Source organism: Saccopteryx bilineata, chromosome 3, assembly GCF_036850765.1.
Source record: "Saccopteryx bilineata isolate mSacBil1 chromosome 3, mSacBil1_pri_phased_curated, whole genome shotgun sequence".
In the NCBI taxonomy this organism is placed as follows: domain Eukaryota; kingdom Metazoa; phylum Chordata; class Mammalia; order Chiroptera; family Emballonuridae; genus Saccopteryx; species Saccopteryx bilineata.
In genome coordinates this window covers 121,660,765-121,681,939 of record NC_089492.1, presented here as the reverse complement: position 1 = coordinate 121,681,939, position 21,175 = coordinate 121,660,765, and the positions used below count along the sequence as shown (strand labels likewise).

The 21,175-nt window shown below is 37.4% G+C and overlaps 1 protein-coding gene across 1 annotated transcript in view; it reads right to left on the bottom strand.

Annotated features, from left to right (window-relative positions):
• Positions 1-438: 438 nt before the first annotated feature.
• ACTR2 (actin related protein 2) overlaps positions 439-21,175 on the bottom strand; it is a 37,601-nt gene continuing 16,864 nt past the window's right edge. The window contains exons 4-9 of the mRNA XM_066267256.1: positions 20,048-20,120; positions 14,875-15,011; positions 13,127-13,276; positions 8,968-9,113; positions 5,961-6,093; positions 439-2,764 (exon numbers count right to left, since the gene is read on the bottom strand). Of these exons, the coding sequence (XP_066123353.1) occupies positions 2,594-2,764; positions 5,961-6,093; positions 8,968-9,113; positions 13,127-13,276; positions 14,875-15,011; positions 20,048-20,120 (810 nt within the window). The 3' untranslated portion in view covers positions 439-2,593. The remainder of the gene's footprint in view (positions 2,765-5,960; positions 6,094-8,967; positions 9,114-13,126; positions 13,277-14,874; positions 15,012-20,047; positions 20,121-21,175) is intronic.

Genomic DNA, 21,175 nt, shown 5'->3' with positions numbered 1-21,175 from the left:
CTCTTATTCCTTGTTTTTGTTTTTTGTTTTTTCTTTATGTACTTGAAATCATACCAGAAATAAAGAGTTTTTTTGGTCAAATAATAGAACACTAAACTGAACTTGGCCTATCAACCAGTAGAGAAAAACAAAGACAAAATTAAATTTTACTTTGAAAAACCTGATTTTATTTTCTGAATTAAAAAGTGTATTTATGTTAAGTTCAGAATTTTTAACATTCCACTGATCTCTGAAAATACTTTCTGATATTGTTAACAGTGCTCAGAACTGTGTAAAAGTTAACATCCAATACCACTTTTTAAAGAAAAAGGTTTAAATGTAGAACCTATTTCTAAGAAACTCTTCTCAAAGGTCAAGGTATTGGCAATACTAATTTTAAAATAACTAATTATTTTTGGAAATTTAAATGACAATGGTTTAAGAATGAGAAATCAGATCTCTCTTAAAAAAATTTTTAATTTGAGAAACTCATACCAGACAACTCCAATTAAACACAATACTTCCCAACCCCCCAAAAATTACTGAATGCATTATTTCACCTTGGAATAGGAAAAATTATAAAATGGAATTTTAAAATTATACTATATATATTAAGATACCAAAGGACAGATAATAAACGCTCTTCCACAGTTTTATTTAAGAGCCTATCCCGTTCTTTGTTTTCTACCCCACCCCCCCACATTATAAAATCATGACCAAAGGCCAAGAGTCAATCCATTTACCCAAAATGAATAGCTAGTAGGTACTTGTCCTACATTTGTGTCCTCTAGAAAGTCCAGTCTTCAAAAGGCTGACAGATTTAGGAACATTTTAGATCCAAAGTACGCTGACACCCATGTCCCTGAAAGCTAGCAGATGTTATTCACAGGCTATTCACATGTAGCATGTCCAGCATGCAGGCAACCGTGTTTGTTCAAATTGAGGTAAAACAGAATATATACTTAATATTTAACAGAAGCTGCATAATGAAAACCAACCTCCTTTTGCTGCTTATTTCATATAAATTGATTTTTAAGTTTTCTAACAAAAGAGACTCTAAAGCCAATAATCTTTCCAATTTCAGTCCCCCCCTAAAATAAGCTTCTCCTTTCAAAGCAAAGCTTTCTTCTTTCATTATTAGTAAAGAATTTTTTGAAATAAAAAAAAACAAAAACAAAACAAAAGCTTTGTTTCCAGAATCTTCATTTTGTACTTAGTGTGATACAATTTATTATTTTATTTTTCAAATTTAGAAAGAATTCAGGCCTGAGTACTATTTGATATTTTTTCAAATAACAAGTAATCCTGACAGGATTCATAAATATGATTTTCTGAAATAGGCAGGAAAGTCTGCTAACATTTACAAATTACCAACAATTCTTGTTTCAAGCATAAGATGGCTGAGATTTAGTCATTATGATTAATTTTTCAATACCAATATGAATTTAAATCTTTATAATTTTTTGCCAACATTTTAACAAATCAAATTTTACTCCAGGTTTCAAATAAAAACAAACAAAAAACTAATGAAAATTAATCAACTGGCAACAAGTCCCATATTTTAATGTTATTTTTAATCCAACAATTATAACCTACTGCCAGTAATTATTAGTATGTATCTACTTGTTTTTTTATTAAATAAGCACTGGTCAGTTAGTTATCTAAAAAAATACTTTGCAAGGATGGTGCTTGGCTCTGGGCTACCTTAGTGCTTCTGGTATAAACAGAAGCACTAGAGTATACCAGCTCTTAAGCACCTTTAAAATCTGTAGTTTGAATGTCCAACAGCATTTCTTAAATGTTACTTTTCCATTGAGATTTTAGGGAGTCTAGTCCTAGATAACATGGTTGATTTTTAGAAAACCAAATCTTAAGCCACATGGTAATGAGATACTATACTTGTTTTTTTTTACATCATATGGAAACAGTTCCAGGCAGATCAAAAAAAGAAAAAAATATGCCAAATCAAAGTACTGTAAATAAAGTTAATCTTTTGTACCCCAGAGCAGAAAAGCTCAAAAAAAAAAAAAAAAAAAATCTAAACCAAAAAACCACCTCCCCTCACCCTTATACAAAAACCACCCAAAACACTGTTGTTCTGAGCCTAATATTTCCCTAAACTGTTAATACCAGAGCTTTAAGGTACTAAAATCTGTACCAGTAACTGGAAAGCGTCACACAACAGAGGAAATGCCATAAAGCGTTCAGCAGCTGCCCACCCATCCCTTACCACCCCCACCCCAATAACATGTAAAAGCTCCTATTAAAGTTGTTTCTTATGCTAATAAAGGCATACCACCTAGTGTGCTAACACTAGCAGCATTACAGCAGTAAAGTGAAAATAGGAAGCCTATAGGAAGAAACAAAGCAGCAGACAGGACCCTTTGCCCTCTCCTGGTGTTTGTAAGGAAGTGGTTGAATTAAACAGTCAGATTTACCCACATTAACAAAAATTTAACAAAGCTTCCCTAAGACACCAAAATAAAACCTGACCTTTCCAGTCAAAGGGCAAAGAGAGTCCTCTTCCATGTCCTGGAGTTTAATGAGTTCAAACATTGGCAATAAAGGAAAAAAAAGAAAGCGTTAGGGGTGTGATGGGAACAAGCTTGGTAGCTTATCGAACAGTCACACCAAGCTTCTCCAGCACACGGACACCCTTTTCTTGGTATTCCTGTCGGGTCATCCAGAAGTTGTCTTTGTCTTTCATGATATCCGCTAGAACTGCACCACCCAGGAATACCATGTGCTTTCTGCGGGGTGGATCTTCGATGCGGATCTTAAATTTCTAAAGAAGAAAGGGATGATAAAAATGTCACATGTGCTTAGGGCATTCTGCTTCATAAAATGACTTTTTCATTTATTATTGAATTCTCACAAAAATCTTGTGATATAAGTAGGACAGCAGGATAGCTAGTGTGCTTAGAACAGTCCTAATTTATTTCTGCTACCCCATCATTATTAACAGCACCTATCAAAAGTGCCCTGATTTGAATGATAAAACCTATGATTACCCTACTGCCAGAATTCTGATTATGGCGGCTTTTCCCATCACCTGGTGGATGAACACACAGTCATCACTTAGCTAGCTGTCAAATGAAAAGTCAGGATAAGAGGACTTCTATAGTTTCTTCAAGGTCTAGCTGCTATGACTGTAGTCCCATGTACCAGAGAAAAACTGAAGTTCTTTCTTATAAGCAAAGGTCACTTTCTACTGTCTCAAATTCAAATAAAATATTTTTTAAAATAAAAAAACCCGAAATATGGTCAAAATAAATCATGGGGATATTTGAGAAAATAAACACTGTAACCAAAATGAAAGACAAGTGGGAAGTTTTCTACTCTATGGCCAGGATTAACTGTCTAACAAGGACACACTTCAATCTGTATAGTCAGTTAACACCTAAAGGAGAAACCTTAAAAAAATGTAGCAGTTTTATTAACAGTGTGACAAATCCTGCAAAAGGACTCAATAATTATGGCATTCTGAGCTATCTTTATGTCACATAAATAAACTGTAGGATCTAATAATATACTGCTCACAAAAATTAGGGGATATTTTATAGCTTCATATTCATTTTGAAATATCCCCTAAATTTTGTGAGCAGTATATATGACATAGAAAAATACCAGTTACCAATCCTGAGGCTAACCTACTGTTTTAATTATGCCAATTACTGTTTTATTCTTCTTAGGCAGGGGTCAGCAAACTTCTGACAAATACTAAACACTAGAAGCTTTGCAGGTCTCTCTGGCAGCTATAGACAATAAGTGACGATAGGTAACATATAAAAGAATGGTCCTGGTTGTGTTCCAAAAGAATTGTGTTCATTTACAAGACAGCTGGTTTTGGCCCAGGGCTGTGGTTTGGCCAACCCCCCTCTAAGGGAAGCTTGGGCTACCCTGAAGACACAGTTGCCCTTGAAGCTTTCTCAGCTGACTGCTGCTTCTCTCACTGCACCTCCCTAATCCTGGAAACCTGGTAACAGCAATTCTCATTCTTCCCTGCTGCTTCTTTCTCCCTCCCCCTACCTATCCGCAGCCCCTCCAAAACCTGTTCTGTCAGGCTATTCCATCCATCACTCCCGCCTAAGTCTTCTACAGATCCCCAGGGGACTTCTTCTCACTCTTGTGCTTACTGCATGAGTGTATGCGCCATCCCCATCACTTCCTGACGTTATCCTTGGTGACTTTGTCCTCACCCTCCCACACTCACTTGGCAAACTGCAACTCAGGTGACCAACCCTCTACTTGCACCAGCAGCAACTGAACACTACAGGAGAGGAGCTCAGCATCTTACTTCAAATGTATTCCTTACTGCAACTGAGCCCAGCAATCCTGTTACATTTCTCCCCTCTCTTCCACTCTCTAAGACACTTCATTTCCCTCCTCCTCCTCTATTTTATAAACCTCTGCCACCTCTTCCTTTTTCTCAGAGCCTCCGAACCTGTCTTTCTACATTCACCTTTCTTTCCCCTCAACAGCCTATTCATACCAGACTTAACAATCCTTTAAAAACACATGATATCTCTGCTCAAAGTCCAAGACTTTCTATCTCACTAGGAATAAGGCCAAACTGTGCTGTGGCTGAACAGAACCTGCGTCCGGACTGCCTTTCTGAGCTCACTTCCCAGCCCTCTCCATTGCTCACTCGCCGCTAGCCGCAGCTGCCCTCTCCCACCAGCTTGGGGGTTTGCCACTTGCTGGTCCTGCCTAGAAGGGTCTTTGCCTGGAAAGTCAGTCATGTGGCTCACTTCCTCACTCCATGCAGGTCTCTACTCAAAAGTTTTCTCATCAGAAAAGCCTTCCCTGATCACCCTGCATGAAGAACACCCAATCCCACCAGTTCCTACCACTGTCTAAATCCCAACCATACTTTACTGTCTTCACAGCATTATTACCACTGACGTATTATTGTCCTTCACAAACTGAAAGCAGGGATCTGGGCTTTGTTCACCACTGCCTTGTTTATCCCACCATCTCGACCAGTGTTTGACTCCCAGGAGTTCAACAAACGTGCTGAATAAATAAATAATCACCTGAAACTGACTTTAAATTATATGTATAACTCAAAATCAGACAAGTAAAGTACTTAGACAATATGGCTCCTTTTCAGTCTTTTGTTTAATGTTATGTGTCCATACTCAATTTAATTTCAACATTTTGACACATAGAGAAATGTAATAATTAGTGTCTCCGATATGTACAGTCCTCTGTAATGTGTAATTCCATTACCTAATAGAGTTGATCAAAGTCAGTGAGACAAACCTTGCAGATTGATTCAGATTTAAATGACTGTTGGTTGAGAGCACAATATATAGAGCACTTCACATTGTCCAATTTATAGAAAAAAAAGTCAACCATTAACTATTACATCTAGTTTAAATTTTTCTTTCTACTCTATACTTCAATAACTACAATTAAAGTTTGTTGCAGGAGCTATGACAGTTGATGGAGATGCAAAAGAACTGGAAACATCATGTTTTATAATCTGATTGGGGAGCTAAACATATGCAAGAAATAGCCAGAAAATAACCTAAAATCAGCAATATGAGACAGTCCAAGTGTTGCACTGAAGGCTGGTTACCTAGCCAAAAAGTAAAAAAAAAACACCAAAAACCCCAAAAACAACAAAACCCATCAAAAGGGGTGTTTACCTCTCCACAGAACAGCAGTTCTTCCTACGTATTTAGAGATACCTCGATTCAGGCTGTACATTACAGATAACACAGAATATTTGGTCCTGGACATAGTTATCCCCACTCACTGAATACACAGGTGACCATACACTATGACCATTCTGGGACAGAGCTTATGACCTTGCACCATTTAGTTCTACCTCTTCAAGGCTGTACGTGACCACATTGGAAATTTGTTTAGAAAGACTTCTTACGCCCTCTGGTGGCTGTCAAAATTCACAAGCTACTTCCCAGGGTTTAAAAGGTGTATGTATATTAACAGTTGGATTATTGATTGATACTTACAGAAAGTTTTTCCACATCTCCCTTTAAAACTCGTTCTAAGTAAAGCTGCTTTAGTTCTCGTTCCAACCGTGATGGCAGCCCAGGGTACATAGTAGACCCTCCAGAAAGCACAATATGCTTATAGAATTCAGATCTAGAAGGACACAATAGGTATTCATTTGGGGTGTCAAATTACGAACAGTATCTCAGAGTTCCTGTTATTTATATCAGCCACGGGGGGGGGGGGGTTGCGAGGAGAATTAAATAAAATTCAACATGGCCCTGGCCTGGTAGCTCAGTAGGTTAGTGTGTCATGTCCATATTCCAAGCTTGCTGGTTTGTTGTTCCCTGGTCAGAGCACATACAAGATCAACCAATAGATACATAAATAAGCGGAATAACAAACTGATGTTTCTCCTCTCTCCCCCTTCCTCTCTCTCTCTAAAATAAATAAACCAAAAATGTTTAAAAATAGAATGCCTAATCTTCAATCACCACCAACAGAAATGTACTTTTAAACACAATTTTGTTATTAATGATCATTAAAAGGAAAAAAGCACCTATCTATTCCTATTATGAGAATTTACCATAATTATGAAGTCTAGATTAAACTTTTTATCATCTTTCATTAGATTTATAGATTTATATCATGAGCCAATTGCTATTTTTGTTAATTTCCATTATTATCCTACTTGCTAGCCATCCCACAGATATTAGATGGGTATTTAATTCAGGGTTAAACAAACAAGTAAGCAAACATTTGCTTTACAAAATGCTTTTGCGTGAATTCCTCAATAACCTGGGAGTAGAGAAGGGCTTTCTAACTATGACTCAAACTCTAGATGTGCCCAGTGCTACAAAAATATAAGTGCACATAAGGTTATTAATTGCAGCATTATGTGTCAACACAGATACTGGAGTCTACCTTACCAACTAAGAGTCACTAAATAAACCAGAGGCCTCAAACTCGCGGCCCGCGGGCTGCATGCGGCCCGCCAAACAATTTTGTGCGGCCCGCAGACTAATCCACGAAGTTCAAAATATTTTGGATAAAATTAAGTAAGCCCGTGGATTAGTCTGCGGGCCGCACAAAATTGTTCGGCGGGCCGCGAGTTTGAGACCCCTGAAAACTATGGAACACTGAAAAACGTGCAACTTGAAAAAAGAATGAGAACAAACTCTAGAAAATGGTATGATTGTTTAGAATATATTAAGAAAAAAAAAAGTGTACGAGTATTTATACTTCCTTCTGAGTAAAAGAAAGTATAAACTATAGAAAGGATAAACCTGAAACTAATGAGACCATTTACCTATAAGAGCGAAAAGACTAGGGTAAAAGACAGGGAGTGGAAAAAGAAGTACTTCCACATATAATTATATACTTTTGACTAGACTGTTAATGTTCTACCTAGTCAAAAAACAAAATTAAAAGTGAGCTAAGAGCCTGACCAGGCAGTGGCGCAGTGGATAGAGCATCGGACTGGGATGCAGAGGACCCAGGTTCGAGACCCCGAGGTCACCAGCTTGAGCGCGGGCTCATCTGGTTTGAGCAAAGCTCACCAGCTTGAACCCAAGGTCGCTGGCTTGAGCAAGGGGTTATTCGGTCTGCTGAAGGCCCACGGTCAAGGCATATATGAGAAAGCAATCAATGAACAACTAAGGTGTTGTAACACACAATGAAAAACTAGTAATTGATGCTTCTCATCTCTCTTCGTTCCTGTCTGTCTGTCCCTGTCTATCCCTCTCTCTGACTCACTCTGTCTCTGTAAAAAATAAATTAATTAAAAAAAAGTGAGCTAAGAATATCTTGTGCCTCCAACAGGATGTGCTCAAAAAAGATGGAGGCATAGCAAAGGACACTAGAGCCTGCTTGAAGGGCCTCCCTTTGGCCAAATCAGGAAAAACTCGAGCAGCAAAATAAATAAAGACAGTAATAAATTATAATCTACTGGGGAAAAATCATGAATCCATTCCGACAACAAACAAAAAGAGACCGGGAAAAGCACTTGCTATTGCTGAAATGCTGACAAATAAATATAGAAGGAATGATAGAACTAGGAAATCCTCTTCTTGCAACAACGACAATAAAAAAACGGATTTAGGCAAGAACCATCAATACGTGCTAAAAGGGGCGGGGGAGGGTAGTTTGGTGAGAAACAGGAGATTTACAAAATCTCAAAGTATTTTCCCACAGATTACTATAAATTAGGAGAGGAAAAACAGGACAACTATACAGTGGAGCAAAGAGGAAACTTCTTTAAGAGCTCAACACTAACATCCCTAATAAGTAACAGACTGACATCAGCCCTAGACGTGATACCCTGAGGACACATCACGGGTGCAGTACTTTTGCCCAAAATGCATAACCTGAATCTAATCATGAGAAGTCATTCAAACCCAAACTGAGAAAACTTCTCTAAAACAATGGGCCTGTCTTTGCAAAGATTCAATGTTATGAAAGATTGAAGACTGGTAATAGAGAAAAGATTAAGAGATGTGCCGAAAAAAAGAGACATGCCAACTAAATACAATGTGTGATCCTAGATTTAAGGACATGGACAAAACTGAAATATGGATGATAAAAGTATCTATCTGTAATCAATCTCCGGCACTTGATAACTATATTGCAGCTATATATGGGAATATTTTCATTTTTAGAAAATACAAAGTGACCATTAAGGAGTTATCTTACTCTCAAATTAGCTAAAGGAAAAAAAATATAGGGGATAACAAAGCAAATGTAGAAAATTAGTAAAATGAGAAACTGGATAAAGACTGTGCAATACAAGTTCTCTTTATTGTATTATTCTAGCAACTTTTCAGTTTTAAATTATTTCAAAATAAAAAGTTTAAAATGGCTTGAGATACAATGATATAATGGTAAATAGTGAGTGTCGCCTTCTGAAAAAATTATTTTGCCTTATCTATTCAAAAACATGAGTGAGATAACAGGCAATTCAGTCATTCCAACTATTTATATTCCATCTATTTCTGATAAATAACTTTGAAACCAGCATTTCTAACATACCTGGTATCAATATCAGCTGCCTGGATTGTGTTAAAAAGTAATTCAGCAACACCCACTCCCTCAACATTGATCAAGTGAGGCTGGAATAAAGCTTCTGGTGCTTCAAATCTCTCTCCCCCAACTTTGATAATGCGGCCATCTGGGAGCTAGAAACCAAGATTAATCAGTTATTAGTCACCAAGATTAAAAAATTTTCCAGTATTCACTAGAACACCAATACTTTTAAGCACATCTGTTCTATAACCAAAATCATTATCCACATATTTCTTCTAAAAAATATTTTTGGAAAAAAAGAAAAAAAAAGGTCAAATAAAATGCATTTAGATGATTGTTTTTATTATCATACTCTGTTCTGCTTTTAAAATGGTATGTCTTGCCCAAGGTGTCGGGAATTTACTGAAGAAATCACCAAAGCCCGAATGCCAGAAGCTGCATGATGTGCAGCAAAGCACACACAGGCAGCATCAATCAACCACTGCGTCTGGATTATACCTGGTGTCAACGCTGCGTCTCTTATTTTTTTCAACACATTTGTAATTTTATAAATATTTTTGCCATGTAGCACAAACATTCAATTTAATAATTTTTTTCCACCAAATAACTATTCTGTGAAACTTTATTTTGCTATCAAAACTTTATATCATGTGTGAAACTTGTCAAATTATTTAATCTGAAAAATATTTTATGATCAAAATGTTTAACACTTGATATAGACTATTATTATTATTTTTTATTGACAGACAGAGACAGAGGGAGGGTCAGATAGGAAGGGAGAGAGATGAGAAGCATCAATTCTTCATTGAGGCACCTTAGTTGTTCATTGATTGCTTTCTCATTTGTGCCTTGATGGGGGGGGCACTACAGCAGAGTAAGTGACCCCTTGCTCAAGCCAGCAACCATGGGGTCATGTCTGTGATCCCACACTCAGGCCCGTAACTCAGCACTAAAGCCGGTGAACTCACACTCAAGCCAGATGAGCCCACGCTCAAGCCAGTGACCTTGGGGTTTCGAACCTGGGTCCTCTATGTCCTAGGCTGATGCTCTATCTAGTGCACCACCCCACCACCTGGTCGGGCTAGACTATTTTTTATCAGGTAATTCTGTTGTATCCTACTTACTAGGTCCTATTAAATTTTTAATGATAATAGGTAGTGTAAATACAATTTTTTAAAAAATTATTTTTATTTATTCATTTTAGAGGAGAGAGAGAGAGAAGGGGGGAGGAGCAGGAAGCATCAACTCCCACATGTGCCTTGACCAGGCAAGCCCAGGGTTTTGAACAGGCGACCTCAGCGTTCCAGGTCGACGCTTGATTCACTGTGCCACCACAGGTCAGGGGTAGATATAATTTTAATTTAAGCAAAGAAGATTTCAAGAACAGGTCAGATACTGTTACACGGACCTGTATAGAACTCTCAGGTCACATCTTGTTTATATTTAATTAAGTGAGAAATATTAAAGAAAACTCCCTCTTAAACCACACCATAATTCATTGGACTGACTTAAATAACAAGGATGCTTGCATATGCTGGCATTTGACACATTTCTTCATGAGATAACAGAATTGGTTTTACATTAACATTTCTAAGTGTGTTTATTTATAATTATAATTAGGTTCCAAAATTGACCTTCCAATATGACAAACTCACACAAAGCAAGTTCTTTAAAACATTTACTCCATGTTTGCTGTAATTGTTTATAGATATGTGCAAAGCAATAGCATTTTTCAAAAACTTCAGAATTTTCTTTATAAATTGTATCAAATTTCTTAACAACAAAAAGATACTGATCCAAACATTTACCCTTAAAAAAACAAAACCATCAAGTGACTTTGAAAACCACATGAAATCACCTTACCTAGAAAAACTGCACAAGGCAGACTGTTTTTAGAAAAATTTCTGTACCTCACATTTCTAGCCTCTCTGATGGTGTGACTTCTCTGGACACTCTGTCTTCAGGCCACACTGGGGCCACTAACCCTAGTAACTACCCTAGGAACTGTTAAGACTGTACAGCAGGGGTCCCCAAGCTACGGCTGGGCCGCATGCGGCCCCCTGAGGCCATTTATCCGGCCCCCGCCGCACTTCCGGAAGGGGCATCTCTTTCTTTGGTGGTCAGTGAGAGGAGCATAGTTCCCATTGAAATACTGGTCAGTTTGTTGATTTAAATTTACTTGTTCCTTACTTTAAATACTGTATTTGTTCCTGTTTTGTTTTTTTACTTTAAAATAAGATATGTGCAGTGTGCATAGGGATTTGTTCCTAGTTTTTTTTTATAGTCCGGCCCTCCAATGGTCTGAGGGACAGTGAACTGGCCCCCTGTGTAAAAAGTTTGGGGACCCCTGCTGTACGGTTTCCATTTCTCTATATCAAATCTCACCCTATCCTTTATTTGTTCACCAATATCCCTCTTCACTTATCAGTTTACAGTTTCTAGAAAGGAGGAAATTAATAAATCATGTCTTACAGTTTTATTTCCCTCATTCTTTCCTCATGTCATTTTCTTCCAGACAAGCCAGGTAGATGAAAAATTATAAATCTAGAGGAAATGTCAAGAAAGCTTCAGGAAAGAAATCCCCAGGGCAAATCTGGAGACCATTAAGTTGCAAAGTATTGGATTATTGACTATTTGGATCGATATCTTTTAAAACTAAAACAATATAACTTACACAAATTTATAATTATTTTTTAAATGACCGTTTTGTACATATTTGTGATACACAACTTATATGAATTAAATGGTTTAAGAATAATTGCTTTTATCACCTATTACTCAATTTCATTTTAGTAATAACTAGATCAAAGATGAGATCTGGAAGTTCTTGATACCCAAATGAACAATAAACTTAAGATAACAATACATTAAAATTTTAGCACCCTGTGGCGGCCTGACTTGTAGAAGTCCCAGGTTTGATTTCTGGTCAAGGCACACAGGAGAAGTGACCATCTGCTTCTCCACCCCTCTTGCTTCTATCTCTCTCTCTCTCTCTTTCTCTCTCTTCCCCTCCCACAGCCATGGCTCAAATAGTTTGAGCAGTTGGCTCTGGGTATTGAGGATGGCTCCACGGCTCACCTCATGCCATGCAACAGAGCAGTGGCTCAGATGGGGAGAGCATCGCCCTATAGGGGGGTTTGCTGGATGGATCCTGGTCTGAGACATGCGGAAGTCTGTCTCTCTGCCTCCCCGCCTCACTTAAAGAAAAAAAAATAAAAAAAGAAAATACTAAGTCAGGAAAAGACTGCCATCTATTGAGTAACTAAAGCAATACAAAGTCATCCCTTGCCATATCACGGTTCACTTTTCGTGGTCTCACTGTACTGTGGATTTTTAAATTGTATATATCTAATTTTGTATTGTGGATTTTTTGCTATATCGTGGGATTTTGCAGTATATAAGTATTTTTATATATTTATTATTTTAATTATTTTTGTGGTAAAATAAGCAAAATAACTGTGGGAAAGGTTTATAAGAGTGTGGGGAGGATTTATAAAGCCTTAAAATATTTATAAATAATAAAATAAATATAAGGTTGCTACTTTGTGGATTTTCGCTTATTGGGGGGGGTGTTCTGGAACCTAACCCCCACGATAGATGAGGGACCACTGTACCACTCTAGTATGACTACTTCCCAAAGTATGTTTCTTCGAACAGTCCTAATTCCATGAAATACTGAATATTGTCTTCTAGTCTAACAAGGCTGGTAAACTATATTCTCACAGTCATGCACATTAATAGATCAAAGGCTCTGAGAAGCCCTGCAATACAGCAATACCAACTCTCTCCCAAACATCTGACAATGTAACTCCCACTTTAATTTTTGTAAAAAACCTATTAATATATCAGGGGCATAACATTCTGTAAAACACATGTTGAAAATGCTATTCCAGAGAATAGAGTCTCAAAATAAAATCTCATAATTATAGCCTGAGGTAGAAAAGAGTTTATGTTTCTTGCTTTATTTCACATTGTATGGTGTCCTAGAATAAGGGATTAAATCATAGAATCTTTAGGTAGAAAGACAGTAAAGATCACACATATACATATCACAACCACCCCAAACAAAAATAATGGTTTCCAAGAAAACCTCCTTAAGAACACAGCAATAATCATGGCTGTTCATTTTAAAACCACATAAATATTATACACTGAAAATACTTACTGTGTAAGATTCAACTAATACTGTGGTTTCTAAGGCCAGTTTTTGCTCTTGCTCAATATTATACCCCACATAACACAATTTTTCTTTAATCATGCGGACTGTTTCAAAATCTGCAGAATGGTTGAAGGCATATCCTCGCAACAGAAGCAGCTGATAAAAAAAAAAGTGTACTGTTTGAGTACTAATGTTTAGATAGTTTTGATAAACAATAAGAAATCTATTAGTAAACAAATATTATTTTAGTACTGAATTCCTACTATCTGCAATTTGTTCAATCAATGCCATATTCATGATATCCCTAGGTCTTTGAAAGTTTTATCCTTAGCTTCCAGTATAATGTGTAAGACCTATTAGATGGGCAATAGCATGTTAAACTTGTAAGAGAATTCAACCTGCTGATCAGACAAAAACAAAATAAAACAAAAAACACAAAACATAACATGCACATAAACACAACAACCTTTCAAATAAAAACTATAAAAAAATAAATACTTCATCTTTATGTAAGAAAAACACCCTTGGAAATTCTTTTGGTGGTTACCCTACAACAGAACTTCGGACTAGAATGAGTATATTATAACTCTTATTACTTAAACTTATTATTATTCTATATTGAGACTAAAGGAACCCAATGTCAAGTTAAACACCTAATGCAACACAATTTGTTGCACAAATATCATTGCACAACAGTTTCTCAACAGTAGCACCAATGACATTTGGGACAGTGTAATTCTTTGTTGTAGGGACTGTTCGTTGTAGGATGCCATAGGATGTTTAACAGCATTCCTTCAGTAGTATCATCCGAAAAAGGTCTCCACACATTGCTGCCTGTAGGGCAGTGTCATCTTGTGTTAAGAGCCACTGATCCAGAACATAGACTAACTACAGAATTCTGGTACAACAGATAATACTCTAAACTTTTTCTTTAACATTAAAAAAAAAAATAGTGGCCTCATATACTTTCTCCAGCAATATGTATGAAAGACAATTTTAACTAATTACAGTCAGAAGTAAACTTTAGAATAGTAAATAAACACTGAAAATTGGATATATTCCATGAAAACTTCTAAACATAAGGGCAGGCATATCTGGGCCCTGTTTTTAATCAAATATCATTAATTTGCTATCAGTGTATTTTGTGGGGAAAGATAAGATCAACACAAGCAAGATTATCGCTTTAGTCACCAGCTTGGACCCAGGGTCGCTGGCTCCAGCAAGGGGTTACTCAGTCTGCTGAAGGCCCACGGTCAAGGCACATATGAGAAAGCAATCAATGAACAACTAAGGTGTCGCAACAAAAAACTAATGATTGATGCTTCTCATCTCTCCATTCCTGTCTGTCTGTCCCTGTCTATCCCTCACTCTGACTCTTTCTGTCTCTGTAAAAAAAAAAAAAAAAAAAAGATTATTGCTTTAATGTATATCTCTTCCAAGAAGGGTTTTATGGCAGAAAAGACTGCCTAAGTTGTTCAAGGCAGTTTTAGGGTCTCTTCCATCTTTGAAATACCTCTCTACCCCTTCTTTAGGACTACCAATATAATTATGTAATGAAATGACATCGTCTCATTAGTATACCAGAGATCACATGTATACATCTCATATGAATTTTTTTATATGAATAACAGGGTAATTGGGTCATTTCTCTAATGATGCAGAAGATTCACTAGAATCCTAAGATGATAGTCAACTTTGTATTAAGCCAGTAAATACAAACTACAAAATCTTTCTATGACATTTCCTTTCCTTACCTTGATAAGATACCTGGTAATATCTCTCCCAGCAATATCCAGTCTTCTGGTAAGGTGAGGGAGAGAAAAGCCTTCATAAACTGGGCAAATGTGAGTTACACCATCTCCAGAGTCCACCACTACTCCAGTCAATAAACCTGTGTGAGAACCATGAGGTTTTAGATAAACCCAAATCAGAAAAACCAAAGCCAGCAAATTTTCAAGTATTAGTAGAGAAGCTATCTAGAAACTTCACCGTCATACTGGTCTAGAAGCAAGCATTTCAATGTTTGTTTTGAAGCGTGTTTCTAATACAGACAATTAATGCTTTGAGTAGTACGAACGTTCATGTACGTCCTCATGCCTCCTGACCATCCAGAGTATGATCGATTTATTTCAAAAATGTGTAAGTCAACATTAAAAAAAGGCAAATGTATGTTCTTCTTGTTTCCATAAATTGGTTATCAAACAAACATGATTTTAAGTTAATAAAACTGTAATCAGAACTAATTTCATTTTTTTGAAAAAAAAATAAAACAAAACAAAACACTCCCAGGGGTCAGTGAGCATGAAGAAAAAACTCACTACTCCAAGGGTTATGGTCAGTATTCCTTCACGTCTCTTGTGAGACTTTTTTAGTCTAATCATGTGTTACCGCAGGAAATGGGGAAAAACAGACTCTGTGACCTAGTATTGAAAATTACATGTTCTTAATGCACAGTGCACTTCATTTTTATTTCCAACTTAATCCCTGAATTCTCTTGAAGTAAAATTTTCTAGGCTCTGGCTGGCTGGCTCAGTGGCAGAGCATTGGCCCAGGGTGTGGATGTCCTGGGTTCAATTCCCAGTCAGGGCACACAGGAAAAGCGGCCATCTGCTTCTCCACTCCACGCCCCACCTCCTCCCGCAGCCATGGTGTAATTGGCTTGAGTGAGTTGACCTTAGGTGCTGAAGACAGCTCCATGGCTTCCACCTCAGGCACTTAAAAAAAATGGCTCAGTTGCTGAGCAACAGAGCAGCAGTTGCAAATAGGCAGAGCATCACCCCCTGGTGGGCTTGGGGGATGGATCCCAGTGGGGGTGCATGTGGGAGTCTGTCTCTCTGCTTCCCCTCCATTCACTAAAAAAACAACAACATATATAAATATATTTTCTAAAGCATTTTGGATAACTTTTATGAAAACCACTATGAAAGGTAAATACTACACAAGTGAATAGTAAACCTGTTGAAACAATCTTGTTCTTTATTATTATTTTTGTCATATAATATATTCAAAACTGTGTTGTTTTGGGAAAATTCCTGTTGATACCAGATAGAGAACAAGTAATCTTGGCTAGCCAAGGATCACCTCAATTATTCACCAGAACCAGAAAGACAATGTCAATTAAACCTTATAATAAAAGAACAGCAAAGAAGATATTTTGTTTCCTATATGTGCTATTTAAAAGTATAAATGGCTACAAAAATCAAGTGTTTTGCCTTTTGCACAGGGTTAATCTAGGAGGAGCCCCAAACAACAAACCTTTCTCTAACTCACATTTTCTAATTATTTTAATTCCCCCCCAAATTTTAACCCGAATATGAATTATCTGTAACATGTTTAAGCATTTCTTTATCATTTTCCCATTCCTGAACAGGCTCTCCCTTGTTCTTATTAATACAAATTTGCATGCACTACAGTATCTAAATGTAATGATTTGCCTTTGAATACATTTATTCAAACCACTCTTTTAAAGCAGACATAATTTGTCCTTGATTGATGCTGTAGGCCTCATAAAAATCACTTCAAGCCTTTTAATGTTGCATTCTTTTAAACAAAAATCTTTCCATTGCAAGAAAAAGAGGCATACATAGCATCAATAATTCAAAATTACTCCTAGTAGTATCAACTATAGCAGGCATTTATATTAATTTCCCAAAAAGACCTGTCCATACAACCTCACCATTTTTCTTTTCTTTTTTTTTAATTCAGTGAAAGGAGGGGAGGTAGAGATAGACTACTGTATGCGCCCCAACCGGGATCCACCCAGCAAGCTCACGGGGGCAATGTTCTGCCCATCTGGGGCATTGCTCTGTTGCTCAGCAAAAAAGCTCTTGGAGCCTGAGGCAGAGGCCATGGAGCCACCCTCAGCACCTGGGGCCAAATCACTCCAATTGAGCCATGGCTGCAGGAAAGGGGGAAAGAGAGAAGAGGGGGAGGAGTGGAGAAGCAGATGGGAGTTTCTTTTGTGTGCCCTGACTGGGAATCCAACCCAGGACATCCCATGCCAGGACAATGCTCTACCACTGAGCCAACATGCAGGGACCCTGTTTCTACCACTTCCACCAGCTTATATATTGGACCTTTCCCTGCACACATTTGAACCATTTTCAGTGCCACACCCTTTTGTTAATGGATCGTCTTTTTTCCACTTCAATTCCTAGCGGTTCTTTAAAGGTCAATCCAGTACTTACCTTTTTGTTTATACCTTCCCTAACCAGTCTAATCCCCAGCCCAAGATTCCCTAATTCCAATTATTCCCCTCACTCCTGTCTGTGCCATACAGGCAAACAAACCTCCCTAAATCACAGTGTCACCTCTCTTATTCTGAAAAACCTTCCATGGTTCTTAATACTTCTTCCTACCTTTTTAAAACTAGTAGTACTAGCCAACTTGTTTAGAAGAAGAGTTTTACTATGGCTTGAGTTCTTTTGATGAATATTACTAGACTATCATTTCTCAAATTAAGGATTCAATAGTTTTTAACAAAAATAGCTAAATATCAGGAATTAAGAGAGATAATCTCATTGCACAGAAATAAATTTATGAATACTGCTAGGAAAAATGACCTGTTATGGTAAATTTTATTCAAGTATGAGTCAAACAAATATTTTTCAGCAGAATTGTCCCCTCCCCACCTACTAAATGAAACTATTATTAGCAGTTTCAAAGTTTAGGTTGAAAGAATTTTATATCTATTTTTTCCAAAGTATTTTCTAAAATAAATTCTAAATTTTAATGCAATAATTACCTAGATGCAGATAATCACTCCCTGTGAAGTAACAAGTGATTTTTGACTCCTTGAAAGGAGAAAACTACTCATAGCTCTGCTGCAATAGTTTTAAGGGCATTACCATATCCTCTTACACTAAACAGAGTGCAAGGCACATGTCACATTTAGTTCCTCTAAGTATATGATATTTTCTAAGTGTTTATATCTAGTATTAAAGACAGCTTTTAAAAAATCTAGTATATATATTTTTACAAGGTGACTTTTACTAACCACGGATCACCTTAATATAGTGTGTTTTCTAAGTACCATCACACACACTGCTTAAGTACTATGGTTTGAGGCTTAGCTCAGGCGTCACCTCCTTCAGAAACCATCTCTGACGTGCTGAATCAAATGAGCTGTTTCTATGTTTTTTTACCAGACAGACTTGAGGTTATCTTTACATTTAGAGTGCCTAACAAACTCTTTGACAGCCCCACAATTGTCAGTAAGACCACCTGAATATAAAAAGTTCTCCCCAGCATGGCCAATATTTTATTCCCAATAGACAGGGAGGCAGTTTCTAATGGCAGTCCCAAGAAAACATAGTAGCCCTCTCCATTAAATCTATGCCTGAAAAGTTTGGAAGGTACTCCCAAATATTTACCTTCTTCTTTGTGTTTATACCTGACAACCATGATTTTATACTAACCTTTTTAGGTATGGGTTTTTTTTTAACTGTCAGTTCTGAGAATAAATTCCATGTTCATTCTCTACTGCATAAAAAACTTTTACTTTAAAATAACCGAAGAGGGAACCTATTACTTATATTTAAAAATTGAGAAATTCATTTTTATTTAGAAATTAAAATGCATGGCCTGATCAGGTGGTGGTGCAGTGGAGAGCGTTGATCTGGAATGCTGAGGACCCAGGTTCAAAACCCCGAGGTCTCTGGCTTAAGCACCAGCTCATCCGGCTTGAGTGTAAGGTCACTGGCTTGAGTGTGGGATTATAGGCATGACCCCATGGTCACTGGCTTGAGCAAGGAGTTAGTGCTCAGCTGGAACCCCCCCCCCCCATGGCATGTATGAGATGCAATCAATGAACAACTAAAGTGTAGCACAGGGGTCCCCAAACTACGGCCCGCGGGCCACATGCGGCCCCCAGAGGCCATTTATCAGGCCCCCGCTGCACTTCCAGAAGGGGCACCTCTTTCATTGGTGGTCAATGAAAGGAGCACATTGACCATCTCATTAGCCAAAAGCAGGCCCATAGTTCCCATTGAAATACTGGTCAGTTTCTTGATTTAAATTTACTTGTTTTTTATTTTAAATATTGTACTTGTTCCCATTTTGTTTTTTACTTTAAAATAAGATATGTGCAGTGTGCATAGGGATTTGTTCATAGTTTTTTTATAGTCCGGCCCTCCAACAGTCTGAGGGACAGTGAACTGGCCCCCTGTGTAAAAAGTTTGGGGACCCCTGCCCTAAGGCTTAGTTTTAAGACTAAGCCCCACAACCTTGACTGATTGCATGATGTGGGGTGGTGCACTCTCATGAGGAATCCTATTATGCCTCAGATAAGTGACTCTGTATCAGAGACTTCCTTGTTTGTATATTGGCTTAAAGCAGGGGTCCTCAAACTACGGCCTGCGGGCCACATGTGGCCCCTGAGGCCATTTATCCGGCCCCACCACACTTCCAGAAGGGCACCTCTTTCATTGGTGGTCAGTGAGAGGAGCATAGTTCCCATTGAAATACTGGTCGGTTTGTTGATTTAAATTTACTTGTTCTTTATTTTAAATATTGTATTTGTTCCCGTTTTGTCTTTTTACTTTAAAATAAGATATGTGCAGTGTGCATAGGGATTTATTTGTTCATAGTTTTTTTTATAGTCCAACCCTCCAACGGTCTGAGGGACAGTGAACTGGCCCCCTGTGTAAAAAGTTTGGGGACCCCTGGTGTAGCAACTACAAGTTGATGCTTCTCATCTCTCACCTTTCCTGTCTGTTTCTGTCTCTCTCTCCCTTCCTCACTAAAATAAATGTTATTTTACTTGACAAATTTTATTTGTCTGAAAATATTTGAATATTTGAAAATATCTAAGTAAATATATAAATAATGTGGTGTTCTGGGAATTACAACATATTGAAAAATCAAACTCTTTGACATAAAACATAATGTTTACTGAATTGATCATTCTAAAAGTTAAGCTTCACCTACCTTGAGCATACAAAGTCAGAACTGCTTGGATGGCTACATATACACCAGAAAACTGGTAAGTTTCAAACATTACCTGAAAATGCAAAAGGAAAGGAAAAATATGGGTCTTTAGAAGTCACAGACTCTATTTATGTTTTTGGCCAAAATAGAATCAAGAGATCTACAGAGTCCTCCTTTCTCTTCAGCTCTCTTTGCCTCTATTAACTTCTACTGTAACAGAGCTCCAATTGTAGGATCAGATTTTTGGATTCATCCTCAGTCCTCAAGCATTTCGTAAGTGCTACAAAGCAGATTTCTGACTGTTTTAGTTAATAGTTAATTAGAGTGAAATGCTTTCTGCATCTGAACAAGCCTTTTACAACTGATGTCCCTTAAAAGATATAAAAGACAAACGACCTTCAGCAGTTAAAAAAAAAATAGTAGTAAAATAGTAGGGCACGAAGACAAAAACTAAATGTAGCAATCTCTGAATGTTGGTAGATAAGAGAACTGCCTAGCTGCTGAGCCTGCCCTCCTTGCCTGAGCCAAGGCTGTAGCTCCACTCTCACTGAACTACCATGGAGGGAGAAGGAGTTCCCTAGTGTCCTCTCTAGTCGAAACCATGTTCATTCCCTATAGTCCAGGTTGGCTGGGAGCATCGTGCAAGACTTTTTCTGTCATCTATACTGAGCATTCCTTGACTAGCAGGGTTTACTACCACTCTGAATATCTAGGTATTTAGAAATTTTACAACTGACCACAATTACAATGATATATAATTTAAATTTTACAACTCTGAAACACATACTCATCAGTTAGCAACTAGATATTCTAACTAGTATTCCATTCCATCATCCTTTATTCCACTCCACAGGGATGAAAATGGAAGAGTGCTTGCATTTATCAACTTGAAAGTCTGTTTTAACTTATTTTTATGTATAAGACCATTGAAAAGTATTTGTAGTATTACTAAAACAACATTCTGGACAAGATTAAAGTAGCATGTTATTAGTCAAAGCTAAATTTGTGCTCTCAGGTAAAAAAAAAAGGGTATTAAAATAAGGTGAGTCCTTAGAGCAGGCATCCCCAAACTATGGCTGGCGGGCTGCATGCAGCCCCCTGAGGCCATTTATCTGGCCCCCACTGCAT